Genomic DNA, 21494 nt, shown 5'->3' on the forward strand with positions numbered 1-21494 from the left:
ATACTGGTACTATAAGAGTTAAAAAGAAGGCTTTTATTGAATTTATCAGGCATAAAAAGCATCAAGGTTAGCCATTTTCTAAACAAACTATGTTTAAAAAGTCATTAGGTGTAATCGTAAAGTAATTGTCTTGCGTCCGGCCTTTGTTTACAAATGAAGTTTTAATCATATTATACAACCTATGACTCATACAGTCACCAAGTAAACCGTTCTGTGGAGAGGTTTGATTTCTCAGTAAAAAAATTAAAATATATAAATTCACAATTTCTACTGAAAACAAAAGACAAATGACAATTATTGAATAACCCAACTATGGCAAAAGTAACTGGTACTTAAACAAAACGTATGTGTTGTCGTTTGAATTTTATTATCCTTAAATATTCTCTCTTTCTAACATTTCAGAATGTTTATCATTAGATTAAGCATACTCCCTTAGCAATAATAGTCTATGATATTACCATAGACAAAAAGAATTAAATATAGACCGTCAGCTGTGCTGCGGTTACCATAGGTTTTGGGGCACACCACTGGGAGGGCCATGTAGTTACAGCGTACGCGCTACCTCACAGTATGAAGCGCTATCCCAAGTAGCACACATCGTTGGCCCAACGTTGGGAAATGGTCGGCACGGTTGGGAAATGGTTGGCCGAAATTTTAACGATTTGCCAACGTTGGCCCAACGGAAACTGGTATTCGTTGGCCCTACAAAGGAAAGAATCGTTGGGCCTTCGTTGGGTTTAAGTATAAAACATTCTAAAACACATTTTAACGAATTTATTTATGTAAAAGTACATAAATGTTATGGCAGCAGAATATAAGACAAATATTGTAAAAATTTGGATCTATAGTAAATAGTCAGATGTTGTGATACTAGATACAATGGGGAACACCTGCTTGACATATAATAATTATAATAATTCATTTTTTTTAACAATATTCTTTAACTTATTTGAGCAATTTGTTTAATAGTTATAGGGGAAAGATTAATTAATTATATAACAATCAATTATAATAACAGTAGCCTCCTAATCTAATGGTAATTAAATAATCTATATTCAAATACTTATACTCTCCAACTACCAGAAAAACAATTCAACTACTTGAGGCCTAAACAGATTGACAGAATCATATTATACTGTAGCATCAAAAATATTTTAAGTACAGTATTGTGACCATTGCACCTGTCGGCTACTCTTTGACCACTTGAAAGCACTCATAATTAAGAAGCACAGTTAGCTCAGAGGTAAGGCGTCAGACTCACTATGCGAAGGTACCGGGTTCGAGACCCGCCCCGGCCAAAAAATTTTATCTCGTTTTTTTTCAAAATTAGTTTTTATGAACTATTTAATCAATTTACTCAACTGATAATTATGATTTTCATACTAAATCTTTATTATTTTGTGTTTTTTATTTTTAGGCCAAATGGAAAGGTTGGCCCTTCCGCAAAAATTGGTTGGTTGGCCAACCGTAAGACTGAGTGCCAAAACATACCGTTGGCCAACGATCGACAGAAATGTTGGGCCAACGATTTGCCAACGATTTTTGCTACTTGGGATGTAACTACACGGTGATCCCAGCAGTGTGTGCCAGAAATTATGGTAACCATAGTAACCCCAACATGGCTGAGCGTCTATATTTAATTCTTTTTGTCTATGATATTACTATAAAACCATTCCAGCAAAGTAATTTTTGGAGATGTTAACTCCAGTCTCCTATGAAAATATTTCTCACACAAATATCAGCTGCTAGTTAAAAAACCATCAGTGGAACCATTGACTATATAACACTATAGATTGAAAGCCCCATGCATTTGGTTGTGAACAAGCAATCAGCACACTCTGGCGGGAAGGGGCGATCATAGCGCTGACGTCACCGACCAGTAGGTGCTGCCACGATGTGGCGGGCAATGAAAACATAGTGCTGTCTGCTGTTACGACGCAATGTACAGACAGCCGACAGCTGAGCCATGCTACCCGCGCCCACGTGACTTGCCGGAACTGCACATCCGCTCCCCGCTCGCCTCGAATTCGTGTTGTTAGAAGTGAAGCGCGACTGATCATTAATTTAACTGCTTCGCTAAGAATCTGAGATATTAGACAGGGACTCGTATCCTAATATTTATCGTGATATTTTAGTGGTTAGTGAATTTGATTGATAAAAAAGATGTCCTGTAGATATGTGTCAATTTCCTATCAGTATCTAATCAAATTTAAAACGCCGATGAGAATAACTTAAATACAAATTTGCGTAATCAAACCCGCCATGTTGTAAATGTTTTGTTGTAAGAATTTATAATAAAATATTTAATTGGAATTAAGAAAGTGTGATATTTTATAAATAAATAAATTGATTTATCCACATATCACAATTAAATTTTAATCTATTAAGTATAGTAGAATACATCCACCTAACACTTTGAAACTAGTGAACGAGCTTGAAATAACGACCACACAAAACGCCCAAAGCAAATAAAAACTGCAAAATGTGCTCAGAGAAAAGAGAAAGTGAAATGACAGAACATGGGGGGTGGCAGAGCGTTCGTTCCGTTCGGGTATAAGGGCATTGCCTTTACACAATACCCGACAACCCCTTGGCTACACTATGATTTACAACATCTGTCTGCTAAAGGGAAACAGGCACCAGTTGATGTGTCAGTAATATGAGACATTGCTGCTGTAAAACGGGGTTAAATATTTGATAGGCCTATGGTAAGCCTCGGTTTTAATTTAGAAGTGTGATATAACTGTTACATGTTCTTTAGTTCCGTTAACAGCCAATTTTATATTTATAATAAACTATCGCCATAGGGGCTCAGCCTGTGATCGATTTACTTTTTCGTTTCGATGTCCCCAGAGACCAGAACTCCACCCTTTCTCATTAAAAAATATGTATCTATACTACAGTATTATAAAACGTGGTGGTGAGAGTCAGTCTGTCTCCACTATATCACATCCATTTTTTGCAACCGCTAAAAATGTTAAACCGATGTAGTCAATATGAAGACTTATGAACGTTTTAGGTTTATTAACTACCCTTACCGGTACTTGGACAAATTTCGTACGTGGAAAGTCTATTAAAACTGTGTAGTGGGGAAAATATCATAATTAATTTGGTTCTAAAACATGTAACTATTATTATTTGGACTTTAAGAAATAATACTGCAAACTAATTGTTAATTATTATTACTTTAAACGGTAGGAGTTGATCCAACTCCAGAAACGTTGAGTATCCCAAAACACAAGAAACATTGATGAAGTTCAAATAATAATAATGGTGTAACAATAGTCTTGTGAATATTTGTTTACGAAACCAGTAGGGAACTGTACAAAGTCTCTGTGTTTTGGACGATTTTGATATTGTGATATCAAATTTACACTGCTTAACGTATAATTGATATAGCCTTCAAAATACACAGCCTTTTATAATACTAGATGTTAAAAATGTTCACAAATCAATGGGAAAAAATAACCAAAATGGTTATTTGAAATTTTTAACAGCGGGAATATATTACAAACTATTAAAAATCCGAAACGACCTTCACCCCCAACATGGTGATCACAAGTGTGTTTCATACATAATTGAAGTTCATTACCTAAACAATATCCTTTGTTTGGTGATTTCAGAGATAGAATTGACATTTCGCATGTATACTTCTCCACTGTGTACATACAGCAGAACAACGTTTACAATTCTTTATTTTTTAAACCATTGTTCGTATAACAATAAAATATAAAACACTTGCATCATTCTTGCATGCTAATCTTTTACGCTTTGAAAAAGAAACCTCGCTCACCCAAGATTGGGATGACAAATTTCCAAGGACTGGTGAGGGAAGCGTTCACAGAAGAGAAACTTTTATTACCCTGCTAAAAGCCCTAGCTGAATGACAAGTAGTCCTAGCTGAATGAATATTGTAAATTACCGAATTAAATGTAAAACCTGAATATTGTAAAAAATAGAAAATAAAACATATTACCATTGACTATATAACACTACATATATAAAATATAGTGTTATATAGTCAATGATATTACCGAAATAAGTTTGACAATTAACATTACCCATACGGTACTTTCCTGTTAAAGGGAACATTCATTATTATCGATGATTTTTTTCTCGATATATCGATATTAACAAATTGAAACATATCAGCTGACAACTACGAAAAATATTGTGCAGTCAGTATCAACAAACATTAATGAAATGAAACTGTTCTAAAAAAAAATAACCTAACACAACTAACCAAACTTGCTGTAACATTTAAACATTCCGTGTTTATAACTTGCCTTTTATATTCAAACCCAAACGAAATTTTTTAAATGGTACAGCAAGTTTGGTTGGTTATGTTAGGTTAGCTTAGAACAGTTTCATTTCTTAATCCATATAATAGACTATTTTAGCCTAAACAAGATCAGTTAGTTGTTGTCAATTTGTAATGGATCGGAAAACAAAAACATCGATATATCGAGAAAAAAATCATCGATAATAATGAGTGTTCCCTTTAACAGGAAAGTACCCATCATACTGAACAATGACCAATACGACTCAATAGTTCGTCTATGTCATGTTTTGATACCTCTAGACAGACACGATTATCACTACATAACGTCTTCATTTTACTCTTAAATCCAATACAGCAATATATCATATTATATTTTAGTAATAAGATAATTATTAGCATTTTTTAGACTAAAATACAAACATTTATTTTTTTAATTTATTGAAAAGTATTTACGTACTACACAATTAAATAACCCTAATTTGATTCCTCAACACCAGTAGAACACAGATGTATTGTTTATGATTACAACACTTTCCGTTGTTGTATATACTTGAGTTACTGGAGGCACCTTTGAAACACAACTGTTATTGCCGTACAAGAAAAGTAGCATCTGTTAAATGTTAACTTTTCAGTTAATGCTTAAATATATTTACATATGTTTGATACATATGTTACATATGTTATATTTACATATGTTTGATACATATGTTACATATGTTTGACTTTTTCATTACTATTTACACTAATTATATTCATGGTTATACGTAATAAATATTATTTTTACACATTTTTTTTATTTCATTTAACACTATTTCAATTTAAGTATCACATCACTTTGTAAAAAGTGTAATGCAAAATGCCTGAATTATTTTGCAATGCAGATTTGTCACATTATTTTTCAAACCAGATAACGAAAACCCCAGCGTATGTAGGAGTAGGCCTATATTTTCTTTTAACGCATTTAACAAGCATTTATTTGTATACAGCAGAACCAAATCTTTGACCAGGGTGTTTTATATTTTTATACATTGGGTTGTCTGTAGCTGCCGATGTGGGGTCTTCATTTGCTAAATCATAGGGCCATAAACGAGGGATCGTAAACTTTCACCGTACCCCAGCTTACAAAAGCCGAGATATCCTCGCGGTCACGTACCTGTGGGCATTGACTATGCAGCGGGGGTGTTTTTTACAGTCTGGGAGATCCAAACAACAGTTTGGACTCAACAAGTTTTCTTTGTACTGTACATAAGCAAATAAGAAATCATTTTTCTGTTAATTTAATGTATCTTTCGATTATTTGTTTGGAGTAAAGAAATTACTAACCTTCACTAAGCGTTGTTAATTTTAAAGATTTTTACGATGACAATTTTTATAATGAATACATTTTGCACTATTTGCTTTAGAATTATAAGGACCATCACAGAAGAATTTCAATCAATCAGAATTAATTTTTTTTTTAATCCTTTTCTCGGTTTTGTCATAGTTTTATGGGAAAATAACATAAGTTTCAAGAACTTTTGAACCGTAGTTTTTACCGGAATATGGGGCTGCACTAGATGTTGTTAAGAATAAAAAGGATTATTACATACGAGTACTTAATTCAATCAAAACATGGTTTTTTAGAAATTATTAGATTTGTTTCTTGTATTAAGGGATATTTTGTTGAAATACCATAATTTATAATGGAATTTTAACCGTAATTTTTACAGAAATTGGAGTTATACTATTTTGTTCTGAATTTAAAGGGTTACAACATACTACAGTACTATTTTTCAAAATCGTTCGGTGATTTCAGACATCAATTCAGTGGATATATCCACTCAAAACTCATACTCGAAACTGTTGGGGTAAACAATACTTTATCCATGTACTAACTAATATGGGGAGAAATTAAAAATAAGTTGTCAAAGATTTGCTATACCCTCCTGAATAAACTCGTACCGTACCAAGCATACAAACGGTACGTGCAAATGACTATGAGTAAACAAAACGCGGTATCGCGCGCGCAGCAGTAGCCTACTACATCAGGAGCAATGACCTACATCGCATTCACACAGCTGCGCCGCCACCCGCTGCCGAGTACATCGCGAGCGCGGGCAATCGTTCTCTCCGCATCGCCGAGTCTAGTCCAACAGTTTAGTCTAATCTAGTCCGCCGCTAAGCTCAGTCCAGTCCAGTTGGCAGCAACTGCAGCGCGCCAGGCGACGGTTCCATGAACTTCGTGGTGACGGTGCTGCGATCTAAGTAGAGGGGTCAGTACTACGTGCATCCACCGTGCACAACACAGTACATTGTAGACATTTCCTGTTCACGCGTCCTCCCGCATAGTCTTCAATCTAGTAGTGTTATATAGTCAATGGTGGAACTAACAACTGAATACCAATTAAATACAACCTAATAACATACTGCACTATCAGGACTTCAAAAAGTGCTTAGAGTTCTCATCCTATTGGGAAATTGGTAGAGTACATGTTTCATGTTGGTAATGTTTAAGAGGGTGCTGGTGTTGACTAAATGTACCGGTATTTCTTTGTTTAAAACCAATTTAAGCTTTAACACTGGCTTATATCAGCTGTGCTTTGAAATTGAATTCTTATTATATTTTCATAAGGAGGAGTATGTAAACAAGATTGTTTAGTTGGGAGGTTATAAACATGAGATTAATTTCATATATATCTAATTCCGTAAGCCCAAAATTTTACAAAGAAATTGTGGGCGAACGGGAGGCCGTAGAAAGCTTTGAGGGGTCTCATTTTAAAGGTCTGGGCATGAAATTTTGGGGAAAATTATTCATTTTTCTCAATCTTGCACCAAAAAGTTGCTACGGAATCAAATAATTCACATTTAAATAGCATGGGAATCTAGGTCATGTCTACTTTGTTTACTTTAAAACATGTGGTTTAACTTTATTTAAAGCATATGGTAATATGTAATATCATTACTGTTATATGTGTACTATTTATAAAGCTGAAATAAACTTTTCCAAAATTTAAGGGTCTGGATTTAATGAAGTACGATTGGTTGTGTAGGTATGTCTGAAATAAGTGTAAAGTTAGAAGTTATTACTGGAGTAGGCAAAGGGAACATATTTTTCATGCCAAAAATTAAACTAATATCTACAGATCCTAATATGCCGTTTAAGTTTACAAGGATTCAATTCCGATTGCAAATGGCTTTCACTATTATAATAAATAAAGTGCAAGGCCAAACCTTCACAGAAGTTGGCATTTATTAAAAAAAAACAGTGTTTACACAAATGTTAAACGAAAATTCAAGGTAGGGTAACCCATGAGACTAATACATGTAGTTTATACAAAATAGTTACTAAAATATACATATAGGGGCTATTGCCCCTATAAGCCACTAGTTTTTATTCTAAAAATATTATGTTTGCTCTGAACCAAAATAGTGAACACACAAATCTGATGGAAGGGTTCTATATAAAACTATGATGTCTTCGAAGTTTAAGGTTTTGTTATCAATCCAAGCCAAGTTAATTGAGCTGTTTTGATTTTCGTTAGAAGAAAGAAAAAGAAAATATGTTATCAAAGGTCAATACTGATAGTTAGAAGCTCAACCACGTGGAAGTGATGACTAAGAGTTCAATCAGGTTCTTTTGTACATGTTAATTAACAAAAACTAGGTTATTTTTTATTGAGCGGAGCGAGCAAAGCTCTTATACATCGACTTTTATGCATTTCGTAATACGCAAACTCCTCCTAGACGGCTGAATCAATCGTTTTCAAATTTTGCATGGTGATAAAGATCATATCGGTGAGTGCCAACATCTATACGGCGTTAAAAAAGTCTCTCAGGAATCCGCCCCACTGGGTCTCAAAGTTTCAATGTAATCCTTATGGAATCAGTATTTGACACATTAACAAAGACATATGATCAGCTGTTGACTTTTGAATGCAGTAGATAAATAATAGCTGATAGCATTATTCCACAGATATTAGAACATAAACAGTGGTATGGATCATAAATATAATCAAATGACGACACTAGCTTGAGGTCAGTGACGTAGGAAGTGGCAAAGGAAGTAGTAAAGGTGAGCAGTCTAGAGTGTGGAAACTGTTTAAGACGATTAGATTTAGGTAGGTAACTGCATTCCTAAAATTCTATGGGAAGGGAGGAAAACGGGTCCGTGACGTAAGAAGTGGTGAAGGAAGTAGTCAAGACGAGCTGCCTGGAGTGTAGGAACTGTTTATGACGATTAGATTAAGGTATCTGCATTCCTAAAATTCTATGGGAAGGGACGAAAACAGGTCCGCGACGTAGGAAGTGGTGAAGGAAGTAGTCAAGGTGAGCTGTCCGGAGTGTGGAGAAACTGTTTATGACGATTAGATTTAGGTATCTGCATTCCTAAAATTCTATTGGAAGGGAGGAAAACGGGTCCGCGACGTAGGAAGTGGTGAAGGAAGTAGTCAAGGCGAGCTGTCCGGAGAGTGGGAACTGTTTATGACAATTAGATTAAGGTATCTGCAATCCTAAAATGCTATTGGAAGGGAAGGAAACAGGTCCGCGACGTGGGAAGTGGTGAAGGAAGTAATAAAGGCGAGCTGTTCGGGGTATGGGATCTGTTTATGACCATTAGATTAAGGTATTTGCAATCCTAAAATGCTATGGGAAGGGAGGAAAACAGGTCCGCGACGTGGGAAGTGGTGAAGGAAATAGTCAAGGCGAGCTGTCCGGAGTGTGGAAACTGTTTATGACTATTATATTAAGGTATCTACAATCCTAAAATGCTATGGGACGGGAGGAAAACAGGTCCGCGACGTGGGAAGTGGTGAAGGAAGTAGTCAAGGCGAGCTGTGCGGATTGTGGAAACTGTTTATGACTATTAGATTAAGGTATTTGCATTCCAATATTGCTAAGGGAAGGGAAGTAAAGAGGTCCGTGTCGTAGGAAGTGATGAAGAAAGCAGTAAAGGCGAGTTTTTTGGAGTGTGGTAACTGTTTATGACGATTATATTAAGGTATCCCCAATCCTAAAATGCTATGGGAAGGGAGGTAAACAGGTCCGTGACGTAGGAAGAGATGAAGGAAGTGGTAAAGGCGAGTTTTTCGGAGTGTGGGAACTGTTTATGACGATTAGATTATGGTATCTTGGTATCTACAATCTTAAAATTCTATGGAAAGAGAGGGAAACATGTCTGCGACGTAAGAAGAGGTGAAGGAAGTAGTAAGGTGAGCAGTGTGGAGTTTGGGAACTGGAAACCGTTTGTAGCAGTTAGATTAATGTATCTGCAATGCTGAAATGCTATGATAAGGGATGGAAGCATGCCCACGACATAGAAAATGGTGAAAGAAGTAGTAAAGGCTAGCAGTGCGGAGTGTGGGCAATGTTTGTGGCAATTAGATTAACGTATCTAAATTCCTAAAATGCTATGGAAAGTGATGAAAACAGGTCCACGATGTAGGAAGTGGCTTAGGAAGTAGGTATGAACATATGTTGAGAACCGTCTGTGGCAGTTAGATTAATGTATCTTCAATCATAAAATGCTATGAGAAGGGAAGGAAACATCCCCCACGACGTAGGAAGTAGTAAAGGCTGGCAGTGCAGAGTGAGGGAACCGTTTGGGCAGTTAGATAAATGTATCTAATACTTAAATGCTGTGAGAAGGGAAGGAAACATGTCTATGACGTAGGATATGGAGAAGGAATTAGTAAGGCTTGCAGTGCAGAGTGTGGGAACTGTCTTTGGCAATTACATTAATGTATCTGCAATCCTAAAATGCTATGGTAAGAGACGGAAACAGGTCCACCACGTAGGGGGTGGTGAAGGAAGTAGTAAAGGTGGGCAGTGTTGAGTGTGGGAATGGATTAATGTATCTGTGTTATGAATTACTGTTTTTAGTAATCAGCTGAAGTATTTATTTACTTGTTGTTTGTATTAGAGATTTGTTTACCTTGACAACTATGTAACAATTTAAGTTTATTAAAGCCTTATTTTCTAAAAAGGTTCAGTTATTCACAACAAATTTAATAAACTTAAATTTATTAAGATAATTAACCCTCCGAGTGTCCATAGTTTAGGCCTTAATGTCCACCTATTTTTGGCCCCTTTGCAAGGTTTTATTAAAACGGATCTGAGAAGCTTAAAACAATGTCAATTCTAATGTTCTATATACCATTTTGTTTGGAAAATCATGGGCTTCAATATTATATATAAAACATAAGGAACATTTTTTCAAAAAAAAAATTTTTAGGTAAAAAAAAATATAATTTCGAAAATTTTCAAAAAAAAAATAAGTTTGCGCTCAATGAAATTGTATAAATTATAGGCCTATAAATATTTGAAAATAGCCACTTTGTTCTAAATTTAATGAGGATTACAAATATATAATCATATAGCGAGGTAAGTTATCAAATAAATAAGTTATGAGCGAAAAACGGATTTCAGTACATAGCGTTTAGCTAAGAATGCATAGCCTAACCATAGCTAGGAATCTGGCTGATAATTTACATCAATATCACTACCTACTTCTTCAGGATCATCAACCAGCACTTCAAAACCACTTAAATCTTCTTATAATGCACCACGTATATCACTACTTTTGATTTTTAACACTAAAACAATGATAAACGTAATAAAACACATCAGTCATCGGTCCGGGGGAACCTAGCTGTTTACAAATACACGCACGTCAGCTGTCTGCTACAATATTTTCGGAACTAAAATGAATAGCGCTTAGAGACAGACCTCTGGAGAAAGCTTAGAATATTACGGAAAGAACGATACCTAACTCGATCCAGTTCAATCCGATTCAGTCAGTCATAGAGCCTTCGCCGTAAACGATGTTTGTGCGTCATAAAAGTGACGCGTGACCCTACACAAAGTGTGTTGTGCGTCATTTTTATGACGCGTGACACTCGGAGGGTTAAATAATCAAAATCAAAATGGAAAAACTTTTAAAACCAGACAGGTTTGATATTAATCCTGAAAATCCTTCTGCAAGTAGAGCATTCAAACACTGGTTCAGGACACTTGAAAATTTCATATCTGACTCAGCAGTTACTGAAGAGAGGAAACTTAACGTGTTGATTAATTTTCTTTCTTACAATGTCTACGAGTATATTTCTGAATGTTCCACGTTTAAGTCAGCAGTTGAAATTTTGCAAACTATTTATAATCCTAAGAAGAATGAAATTTATGCTCGACACATGCTAGCAAACCGCAAGCAGAAGAAAGAAGAAAACATAGACAAGTATCTACAAGAACTTAAACTTCTAAGTAAGGATTGCAATTTTCGTGCCATAGATGGAAATACTTATCGAGATGAAGCCGTTAGAGATGCCTTTATAAGTGGAATTATGAACCCCCATATTCGACAAAGACTACTAGAAAAATCGTCCTTGACATTAAAAGAAGCTGAGGACATTTCACGTTCACTTGAGTCTGCACAGAAGAGCTGTGAAGCATATGGATCTTCAAACCAAATTGAAGTCACATATTGCAACACTTCATCAACACTACCAGATCAACTGGATGAAAATATAGATCCTGAAGAGTCTCCTACTTCAGCTTCTGTAGCAAAAAACTTTAAACAGAAGTGTTTCTACTGCGGTGGCCGGCGTCATTTTACTCGAAACGACTGTCCTGCCAAAGATGCTACTTGCTCTGGTTGTAAGAAAAGGGGACATTTTGTGAAGGTATGCAGGTTGATGAAAACTCAAGGTAAGACCTTTAATGCCTCTTCTTTGGTAGTAACCACGCTTTCATGTGCAGCTGCCTCCAATGGACTGTCAAAAGCAGTTGTGCGGGGTTATGCAAATAAAATACCTGTTGAAATTTTGGTTGATACTGGAAGTACCGATAGTTTTATAAACCGAGCTGTGGTAATTGAAAATGGTTTTCATGTAATTCCAGAACGGAAACAGGTATCTATGGCTTCCACAAACCTAAAGTCACCCATCAAAGGTTATGTTAATGTGAACTTAGAGTTCTCTGACCATAACTATGAGAGAGTACAACTGTTTGTTATTGACAATCTGTGCACTGACATATTGGTTGGTCATGATATAATGAAACTGCATTCTTCAGTGAACCTAGATTTTGGAGGAGATAAGTTACCTCTGTCCATTTGTAATGTTGCCTGTGCTTCTGTGGAACCACCATGCCTTTTTCATAATCTATCACCTGACTGCAAGCCCATTGCAACTAAGTCTCGTAGGTATTCTAATGATGATGAAAAGTTCATCAACTCTGAAGTGCAAAAACTCCTTCAAAGTGGTATAATTGAAGAAAGTTCATCTCCCTGGCGTGCACAAGTGCTTGTTACCAAAAGCTCATCTCATAAAAAGCGATTAGTAATAGATTATAGTCAAACTATAAATAAGTTTACCCTATTAGATGCCTACCCCTTGCCTAATATTGAAAACATAGCTAGTAAAATAGCAGAAAATAAAGTATTCAGTACTATAGATTTAAAGGAGGCTTACCATCAAATACCAATATCGGAACATGAAAAATGCTTCACAGCATTTGAGGCAGCAGGAAAACTTGATCAGTTCTGTAGGGTTCCATTTGGTGTGACAAATGGTGTGTCTGCTTTTCAGCGCACGATTGATAAGATTATTTCTACTGAAGAACTAGAAGGGGTGTGGGCTTTCATTGATGACATAACCGTAGCCGGAAAAACTCAGTCAGAACATGATGAAAGGCTGAATAAATTCTTAAAGGTAGCTAAGAAATATAATATTACTCTAAACAATGAGAAGAGCAAATTTTCTCAAGACATAATATCAATCCTAGGATATCAAATTTGCTACCAGTCTATGCAAGCAGATCCAGAGCGTCTGAAACCCTTGTTAGATTTGCCATTGCCAGTTAATGCATCTCAATTAAAACGTGCATTAGGAATATTTTCTCACTACTCAAAGTGGGTTCCCAAGTTCTCAAACAAGATTCGGCCTCTGATTGATTGCAAATCTTTTCCTATATTGCCCTCATCTTTGCCAGCTTTGGCTTTTCAGGAAATTAAACAAGACATAGGAAAATCAATACTTACCGTGATTGATGATCTTTCTCCATTAGTCGTGGAAACAGATGCATCTGACTTTGCTATCGCTGCCACCTTAAGTCAAAAGGGTAGACCTGTCGCTTTCTTTTCAAAAACATTGACCGATTGTGAAAAACGTCATTCCTCTATTGAGAAGGAAGCCCTAGCCATAGTCGAATCTCTAAAGAAGTGGAGACATTTCCTCATAGGGCGACATTTTCTATTAATCACCGATCAACAGGCTTTGTCGTTTGTGTTCAACAGTCGGAATACTAGTAAAATAAAGAATGAGAAAATCACTAGATGGCGTCTTGAGTTGTCACCTTATTCTTTTGACATACAGTACAGACCAGGAAAAGAAAACGTCACCGCAGATGCATTTTCACGCGTTTGTGGAGCTGTCACAAACATAAATTGTGATGACAAGCTTTTTGCACTTCACCAGTCACTCTGCCACCCTGGTATCACTAGGATGTACCACTGGGTAAAAAGTAAAAACCTCCCTTACTCAGTTGAGGATGTTAAAACAATGACAAACAAATGCCCAATGTGTGCAGAGATTAAACCTCGTTTCTACAAAACTACAAATGCTCACCTTATCGAGGCCACAAAACCTTTTGAGCGACTAAATGTAGATTTTAAGGGTCCTTTGCCATCTTGCACACGTAATCGATATCTATTGACTATAATCGATGAATATTCACGCTTCCCTTTCGCATATCCCTGCAGTGATATGTCCTCAAGCACAGTAGTTCGCTGTTTAGAAAATCTATTTTCAATATTTGGAATGCCAAACTACATTCATTCAGACAGAGGGACATCTTTTCTTTCAAAAGAACTCAGAGACTACCTTCATGAAAGAGGAATAGCCACCAGTCAAACGACTCCATATAATCCGGCAGGGAATGGCCAAGTTGAAAAGTTCAATGGAACATTGTGGAAAGCAATCTTGTTAGCTCTGAAGTCCAGGTCACTAAAGGTAGAACAATGGGAAGTTGTACTCAATGATGCATTGCACTCCATAAGATCTCTTTTGTGCACTTCGACTAACAGTACGCCACATGAAAGGTTTTTCATTCACCCTCGGCGATCCCTCAATGGCACCTCACTGCCAGCTTGGCTCATGAAACCAGGACCGATATTCTTAAAAAGAAATGTTCAGCCATCAAAATTTGATCCTTTAGTTGAGGAAGTAGAGCTGATGGATGCTAACCCTCACTATGCCTTGGTTAAACACAATGATGGAAGAAAGTCAACTGTATCCCTCAAGCACCTTTCTCCAAGGGGGGATGTAAGTCTACTAGAAGACCAAGTCCTTCCAACGCTAAAAGAAAATCCTCAACTGGTGACAGATGAATCACAACCACATGTCATTCCAGAGCCGAGCATTAATCCAGATCCAAATGTCAATCCAGAACAGAATGTCACTCCATTTGATATCCAAGACCATGAGTATCAAGCAAATGATGATTATCAACCGAACTTCATTCCTGAACAAGACCAACCTCTAGAAAGGCCGAAAAGATCAAGAAAACCACCAAGTTACCTCGCTGATTACATTGTTTAAATTTTGATGGGGAGAATGTTATGAATTACTGTTTTTAGTAATCAGCTGAAGTATTTATTTACTTGTTGTTTGTATTAGAGATTTGTTTACCTTGACAACTATGTAACAATTTAAGTTTATTAAAGCCTTATTTTCTAAAAAGGTTCAGTTATTCACAACAATCTGCAATGCTAAAATGCTATGGGAAGAGACTGTAGACTGTAGGTTAAAATTATTATGAAGCACGAATCGTTACATAATTCGATACGTATTCAATCGTTTACAATAGAAATTTACAACTGAGTTGACAACAGCTGAGTTTTACTCCATAGAGGCTAAAAACGAATTTTATTCCCTAAAGAGTAAAAATGCTACTTTAGACCCGCAACGCATGCATCAATGACAACTGTTTTCACTGCAGTATGACAAAAACAATATAATATGAACCATTGATGACTCCGCTCAATTTTGTGGATGCTTCTGCGAACGCCACCTAGTTTACATTTCATTGCCAAAAGATATAACACATTTATTTATCGACAGCACCATCTATGGAATACTTATCCAGTTTTCAGGATACTGAGTAATAAAGATTGTGTCAATGTGTCAGTTAGGATTGGGTTGGGAAGGATAAAGCAGGATGCTCCTAACAACACTGAAAGTCACACCTTCCTCTTTTGTTTTTAGGGAGAGGTGGGAAATGTGTAGACAAGTAGTAAGCCTGTAGTGTAGTTTAGTGTAGTTCAAGATCCATGTAGACTAACTACAAAAGACCTCCTCTACTCTTTGGACACTAGTCAGGCAAAATACTTGTATCACTTCATCAGAACTAGCTCAAATTTGCTACTGCTCAAAGGGCTCATTCTCCGAGTCTAGCCACTCATTTCTTACATAACTTAGACTGCAATCCTATCTAGATCGTTCTTTTTGGCTTGGAAGATGTTGCGAACAAAAGTGATTGACCAGCGGTCCCAGTTGCCATCATGCTCTCGCAAGCTGATTTAACCGAGAGCATCCCAAGATGTTGGTGGCCTCCAGAAGGAACATATCCCAACGTGGGCAGTGGAAGAATCTGTGAAGAATGCTCGGAAAGTAAAAATAGTTGTACTGTTCGAACTTGGCTATCAAATGCAGGTACAACTGATAATAGCCGTGACCAGACAAGAATTGCGTGAGGTACCCTAGTAAGTCAACCTCACCCAGCCGTTTCATCAAAGGTTCAGTCTTTGTAAGTGTCGGAATATCAACTCTGATGTTATCAAATTTTTAATACATTTGTATTTTTTTCAGACACAGCAATGTCTCCTAGAAGTCTCACAGGGTGGGACCTCTGGGTGAAAACTTTTCAAAATTCTTTTCCTCGGAGAATGAAAATTTGTGCCTCCCATTTCTCAACGGTTCAGCTTCAGCTCCATGCCAAGAGGTTGGACAAACATAAAGTTCACTTCCAGTACCGCAACTCATCCAGCATTGTCGAGTCTCCTTTTCCTAAGGTTGACATCCCTAAAGTTTTGATCCCAGATTTGATTTGGGAAACTGTGGATCGATTTCCGGACGCTAATGCTGTTGTGAGTGTTTTATGATTGTATTTGATGACATGCATAAAAATTATTGTTAATTTATTTCTTTGTTGTTCATCAAGGGAACAGATATGGATACAAAATTAAATTCCCTAAGAAAAGAGTTACAGGCCGTTGAAAGTACAAAAAAAGTTCACAACACTATCAACTTAGTATTTCACCCCTACAAGGGGCTTTTTCAGGAGAAAGAGTTTATATCACTGTGGTGAGTTGGGGGTTCAGTCGGTAGCTCGACGGACTACACAATCTACTCATATTTGGGTTAAAATACGCACATAGTGGCGTCCCCATCTTAACTAATTGATAATTGAATTGATTGATTGCAACTGTTTCGTGGGTTCGACTCCTCGTGTACATGCCACTACATTTGAGTAGTACAGTTCAACTCTTGTACATTACCACCTCACCCTTTTGTAGCTCGATGTATTACACACTCAGGCTCAAGGTGTATGAGAGAAGCCAAATACAAGGTTAAAGAGGCCGACAACTTGCTCTTAAACAAAATTTGATTCCATATAACTGTTTTCAACTGAGTGAGTAAGGAAACGTTTTGTCGCTAGAAGGGGTTCTATATTGACTTGACATATAACCTTAAAAAAATTTAATACTTCATAATAATTTAAGACCTGATTTCAAAATTTGAAAAAAACCTTTAACTCATCCACAAACAGTCTCACAGTGATGAGGTTAATGTCATAATTGATTAATTAATAACCAAGTTCAATGAAAAGTGATGGACCCATATTCGTTCTTTATGAGACCCGATTTAAAAAAAAATTTTATGATTTGGCTTGCACAATTTAGAAAATCACTTATTGGATAATCAACAAGAAAGACATATTACTATTTTAATTATTTATGAATGTAGTATGGGTGAGAAGACTTTGCAGGTATTTTTGTTCTGTTTAAATTTATATCTGTATGGTACTGCCTCAGACCAGAATCAAACTATCAAAAAGCAATTGAGTTTTTTCAGAAGTAAAGCGCTGACCTTATGATCTTTAGTTAAGGAATTGATTAAGTTCATTTATTCTCACTGCCCATAATGTTGAATAATAATAAGACATGTAATCATAAGAATATTGCTTCACTTATAACTCAAGAGTGTTATAGAATTCATTGCTATTTAAGTTTTATCTGTTCCAGAAATGTGGAATAACTGGAAGAATCTATACTTATGGAAATGTGCAAAAGTTAAGTCGAAGATTTATGAACTCGTTGAAAAAAGCTGGGTTTTCCCATGGTGAAGTGATTGCTGTCGTTTTGCCAAATTGCCCAGAGTTTGCCATCGTTGCACTGGGAGCCCTGGAGGCAGATCTATCAGTGTCTTTCATAAACCATGTCTACACTGCAGGTCAGTATACAGATCATATTTAACTTTAAGATTCTGAATTTATTCGGAAAGAGTTGACAGAAAGTGATGTGGGAGGAATTTTGACAAATCGATTTGCTTTAGGCAATGATTACAAACCCTTTACAAAGAATGATTACAAAGAAGTCAAATGCTTATGGAGAATAGTTAGAATGGAATTTTGCCACCGAAATGAGCTTTCCACAGCTTCCGTCACGATGGCTAGCGTGACGGCCGCGATACTCTATCTCTCTCTCTCTCTCTAAGCCGATTCTTTGTCTCACTCTCTCTCACTCAGTCAGCTAACTTGGCTGCAGCTTGCGATAGTTTACCTAGTGGCTGCTGCGGGAACTATCAAAAATTCAAATATTTTCCTTGAAAAAAATTAATATCAGAGAGCAATACTACTTTGTGGATGGAAAAATAACATTTGCAATATATATTTGGATAGGTTTTAGGGGTACAGTAAAATTTATACTATCAATGAATGTATCAAAATAACTTAGACTAAAATAATTAGACAAATATAAGACTCATGGTTGAAGTTTGAACTGTGCTTCCGTCTTGAATCCCACACAAAGTCAATTTTTGTTTTACTTTCAACAGAAAATCCATCTGCTAACCCTATTGATGCCAAATAATGATTGAATAACAATAATTATTCTAACATTGGTCTCAAAATTCATGTTAAGATAAATCCCTTAGTTTAAAATATAAACAAGCCATGTAGAAACTTCTTAAATTTCCTTACCAAAGTATTTGTGATTCAATATCACATGATGTCATTTGAATATGCGTCATGATATGAGTCATTGCAGCTACAGCTGTTCATTGCTGTTTGTCGTTGCTTGTCACACTTCATAATTATTACAATATAACCTCTAGATTCTGGGCTATTTGTTATGGTAATGATTTTGAAGTGTTGAATTGATACAAAACACAAAACATTAGCAACAAAACGTTGCCATACTCACTCAGTTGAAAACAGTTAGACGGCATCAAATTTTGTTTAAGAGCAAGTTGTCGGCATCTTTAACCTTGTATTTGGCTTCTCTCATACGCCTCGGACCTGTGTGTGTAATCCGTTGGATACAATAATTGAGAGAAAAATAAGTTTTACCTTTGACAACTAATAGATATTCCATTCCCAAGTTGAAATGATAGCCATCTAAGAAAGTCAGTTTTAGAAAGGAAATGGATGTAATTGATTTGAGCCAGACAGAGTTATTTTTTCAGTTGATGTAAATTATTGATAACTTCTAAAAATGCAAACTTTTCCACTAGTACTTTGCAATTGTCATCACTTATCTCGTTGTCCAAGAAGTTAAGTTTCCAGTGTTGCCAAAAGCAGGCTAACAAATACGATAAATATAATAAATGATCTTACTTACCAAACAAAAATTATGTTTCAGATGAAATCTGCCATCAGCTGCAGAACTCTGGAAGTGTGTGTGTGGTGAGCGGTGTGGACCAACTGCCCGTAGTCCAAGCAGCAATTGCTAAACTGGAGGAGTCAACTCGGTCAAAAACTGTTCGGAAAGTAATCGCTGTTGATTTCCCATCCCCGGCTTCTATACCACAAGGGGTAGTCAGGTTAAGTGAGATGATCGCAGACCATGTTGATCATTCCAGACAAGGTTCTTTGCAGAAAGGCGTTCACGATGTAGCGTTCCTCCCATACTCCAGTGGGACCACCGGGCTGCCCAAAGGTGTTTGTCTTTCTCACAGCAATATTGTCAGCAATATTTTTCAATTCGGTGCAAACGGAGTAGAAATCAACTCTCCTGGTAAGTGGTGAGTTAAAAGGGATTTAGTTTAGATTTCAATAATACTATAATGATGTAAGAATGTTAATAAGATTTTGGAGTCATGTATGTGATACAAACATAGTTTGAGATACAATTTTCATTATTTTTTGATAACTTGAAGATTTTTGAGTGAAATTCAATACACAGTAAGAAGATTGAGATTCAAAATGGTAGACAACTTAAAAACTAGAGTTTATTTATAGCTTCTAAAACATATTCCTAACCATTATCTATGTAAAGTAGGAAGTAGGTAAACTGAATATTTCAAGAAAAGGTTAATATAATGTGCCATGAAAAGGGAATTTTGAAATGTGGTTAGTCGGTAGCTAGTCGGTAGTGCCGCAGACTTCAGACCCAAGGCAGTTATGTTGGGTTCAGATCCTTGTAACTGTCATTACTTTTTATTAGTACAGTTCACTCTTGTACTAGCTTTACTAGCTCTCCTCTTGCTTTGCTGGATACGTTCCACGCACAGACCCAAAGCCTATGCAAGGTTAAAGAGATATCCAACCTAAAAAAAAACCAAAAAACTGAAATTTTGCACCCTGACTCAAAATAGTACCATTGAGTATTGGATGCTGAAGTAGATATCCCACTTATGTGGACCAGCTGTCGCAAATTTTTTATTAAAAAAGAACATATAGTTGTTTGAGCCAGTCACAGAATGTAGTACCTAAAACTCTTTTTTCTACCTTATTTTTTTGTTTCTGACCAGGTTGATGGCTCATAACAATTGCTATAGCTCACCGTAAGTCATTCCCTAAGTTTTATTTGGTAAAAAAGTTTGTGTATTCAACAGAATTTAGTGATTTAGATCAGTGCAATCTGTTGATGGCTCACATCAACTACCTCAACAATTTCGATAACAAATCTGGCTACAAATTTAACATGGAAATGGAATGTCTAGTTGTATAAATAGTCAAAGATAGTACCTCTAAATTATTTATCATTAAAAATTATCTTCATAATCCTGACTAAAACAGCTTGGCACTGTAAAAAAATTTAAAGTTGAACTAAAACCTCAGTTTACTATTCAATCCTTTTACTCTGTTACAGACAAAGGACAGGATACTTTACTTGGGCTGTTACCGTTTTACCATATTTATGGTCTTGTAATTATTCTGCTCTGTGGTCTGCAAAGAGGGAGCCAAATAGTCACATTGCCAAAATTTGAGCAAAAAACTTTGCTGAGGGCATTTGAGAATGAAAAAGTAAGTTTATATTAGATTATGTTTGGTTTAGGTAATTGAATTAGCTAATATTCTTTATTGGCTTAAATCAGATCAATCCACATCTTTTGTAGCTACTATAGGTAGGGTAGTTTAGTGTTTTATAGGGAAATATAAACAAGTGTAAAGTGGCTTTCAATGAAATCAAATCATACAAATTTGATCAAAAGACAACCAACAAGTCAACAACCAAATTATAGCAGTTGACTTATCCTACTAATATTATAAATGAGAAAGTTTGGATGTATGGATGTATGGATGGATGTATGGATGTATGGATGTATGTTTGTGACAAGTGAACGCGAAAAATACTGGTCGGATTGGGCTGAAATTTGGCATGATGATAGCTCACATTCCCGATTAACATATAAGCATATTCTTATTTCAAAAATCCTTTCGGGCTCCGCCCCAGTGGCTCTGGAGTTTCCCATGTTAGCCTTATGAGAAATGGAATTATTGAATCTTAACAGCTGTTTCAACTAAACAAGTTGGTTCTGTTCTATGATGTTCAATAGCATTAAAGTTACAAGGATTACCAACAGGGTGCAGCACTATTATTTCTTTTACATTTATGACAACAGCTAATTTGCAACCAGAAGGTGAGTGAGCGTAGCGAACGAACTTCAACCTGGAGGCGAGTTAGCGTAGCGAACGAGCTAACCTGAAGGCAAGTGAGCGCAGCGAACGAGCTCCA

The 21494-nt window shown here is 36.2% G+C and overlaps 1 protein-coding gene across 1 annotated transcript; it reads left to right on the plus strand.

Moving 5' to 3' along the window:
• Nucleotides 1–1498: 1498 nt before the first annotated feature.
• LOC128982706 (uncharacterized) lies at nt 1499–20782 on the plus strand (the record flags this gene model as incomplete). The annotated part of the gene is made up of 5 exons (XM_054401645.1): nt 1499–1598; nt 16123–16400; nt 17559–17766; nt 19176–19550; nt 20628–20782. Coding segments are annotated over exons 1-5 (1101 nt in total), but the record flags the coding sequence as incomplete, so codon positions are not given.
• Nucleotides 20783–21494: the final 712 nt, after the last annotated feature.

This window comes from Macrosteles quadrilineatus, unplaced genomic scaffold (assembly GCF_028750875.1).
Source record: "Macrosteles quadrilineatus isolate MER2022 unplaced genomic scaffold, UCM_ALF_1.0 Scaffold_1041__1_contigs__length_21493, whole genome shotgun sequence".
Taxonomy (NCBI): domain Eukaryota; kingdom Metazoa; phylum Arthropoda; class Insecta; order Hemiptera; family Cicadellidae; genus Macrosteles; species Macrosteles quadrilineatus.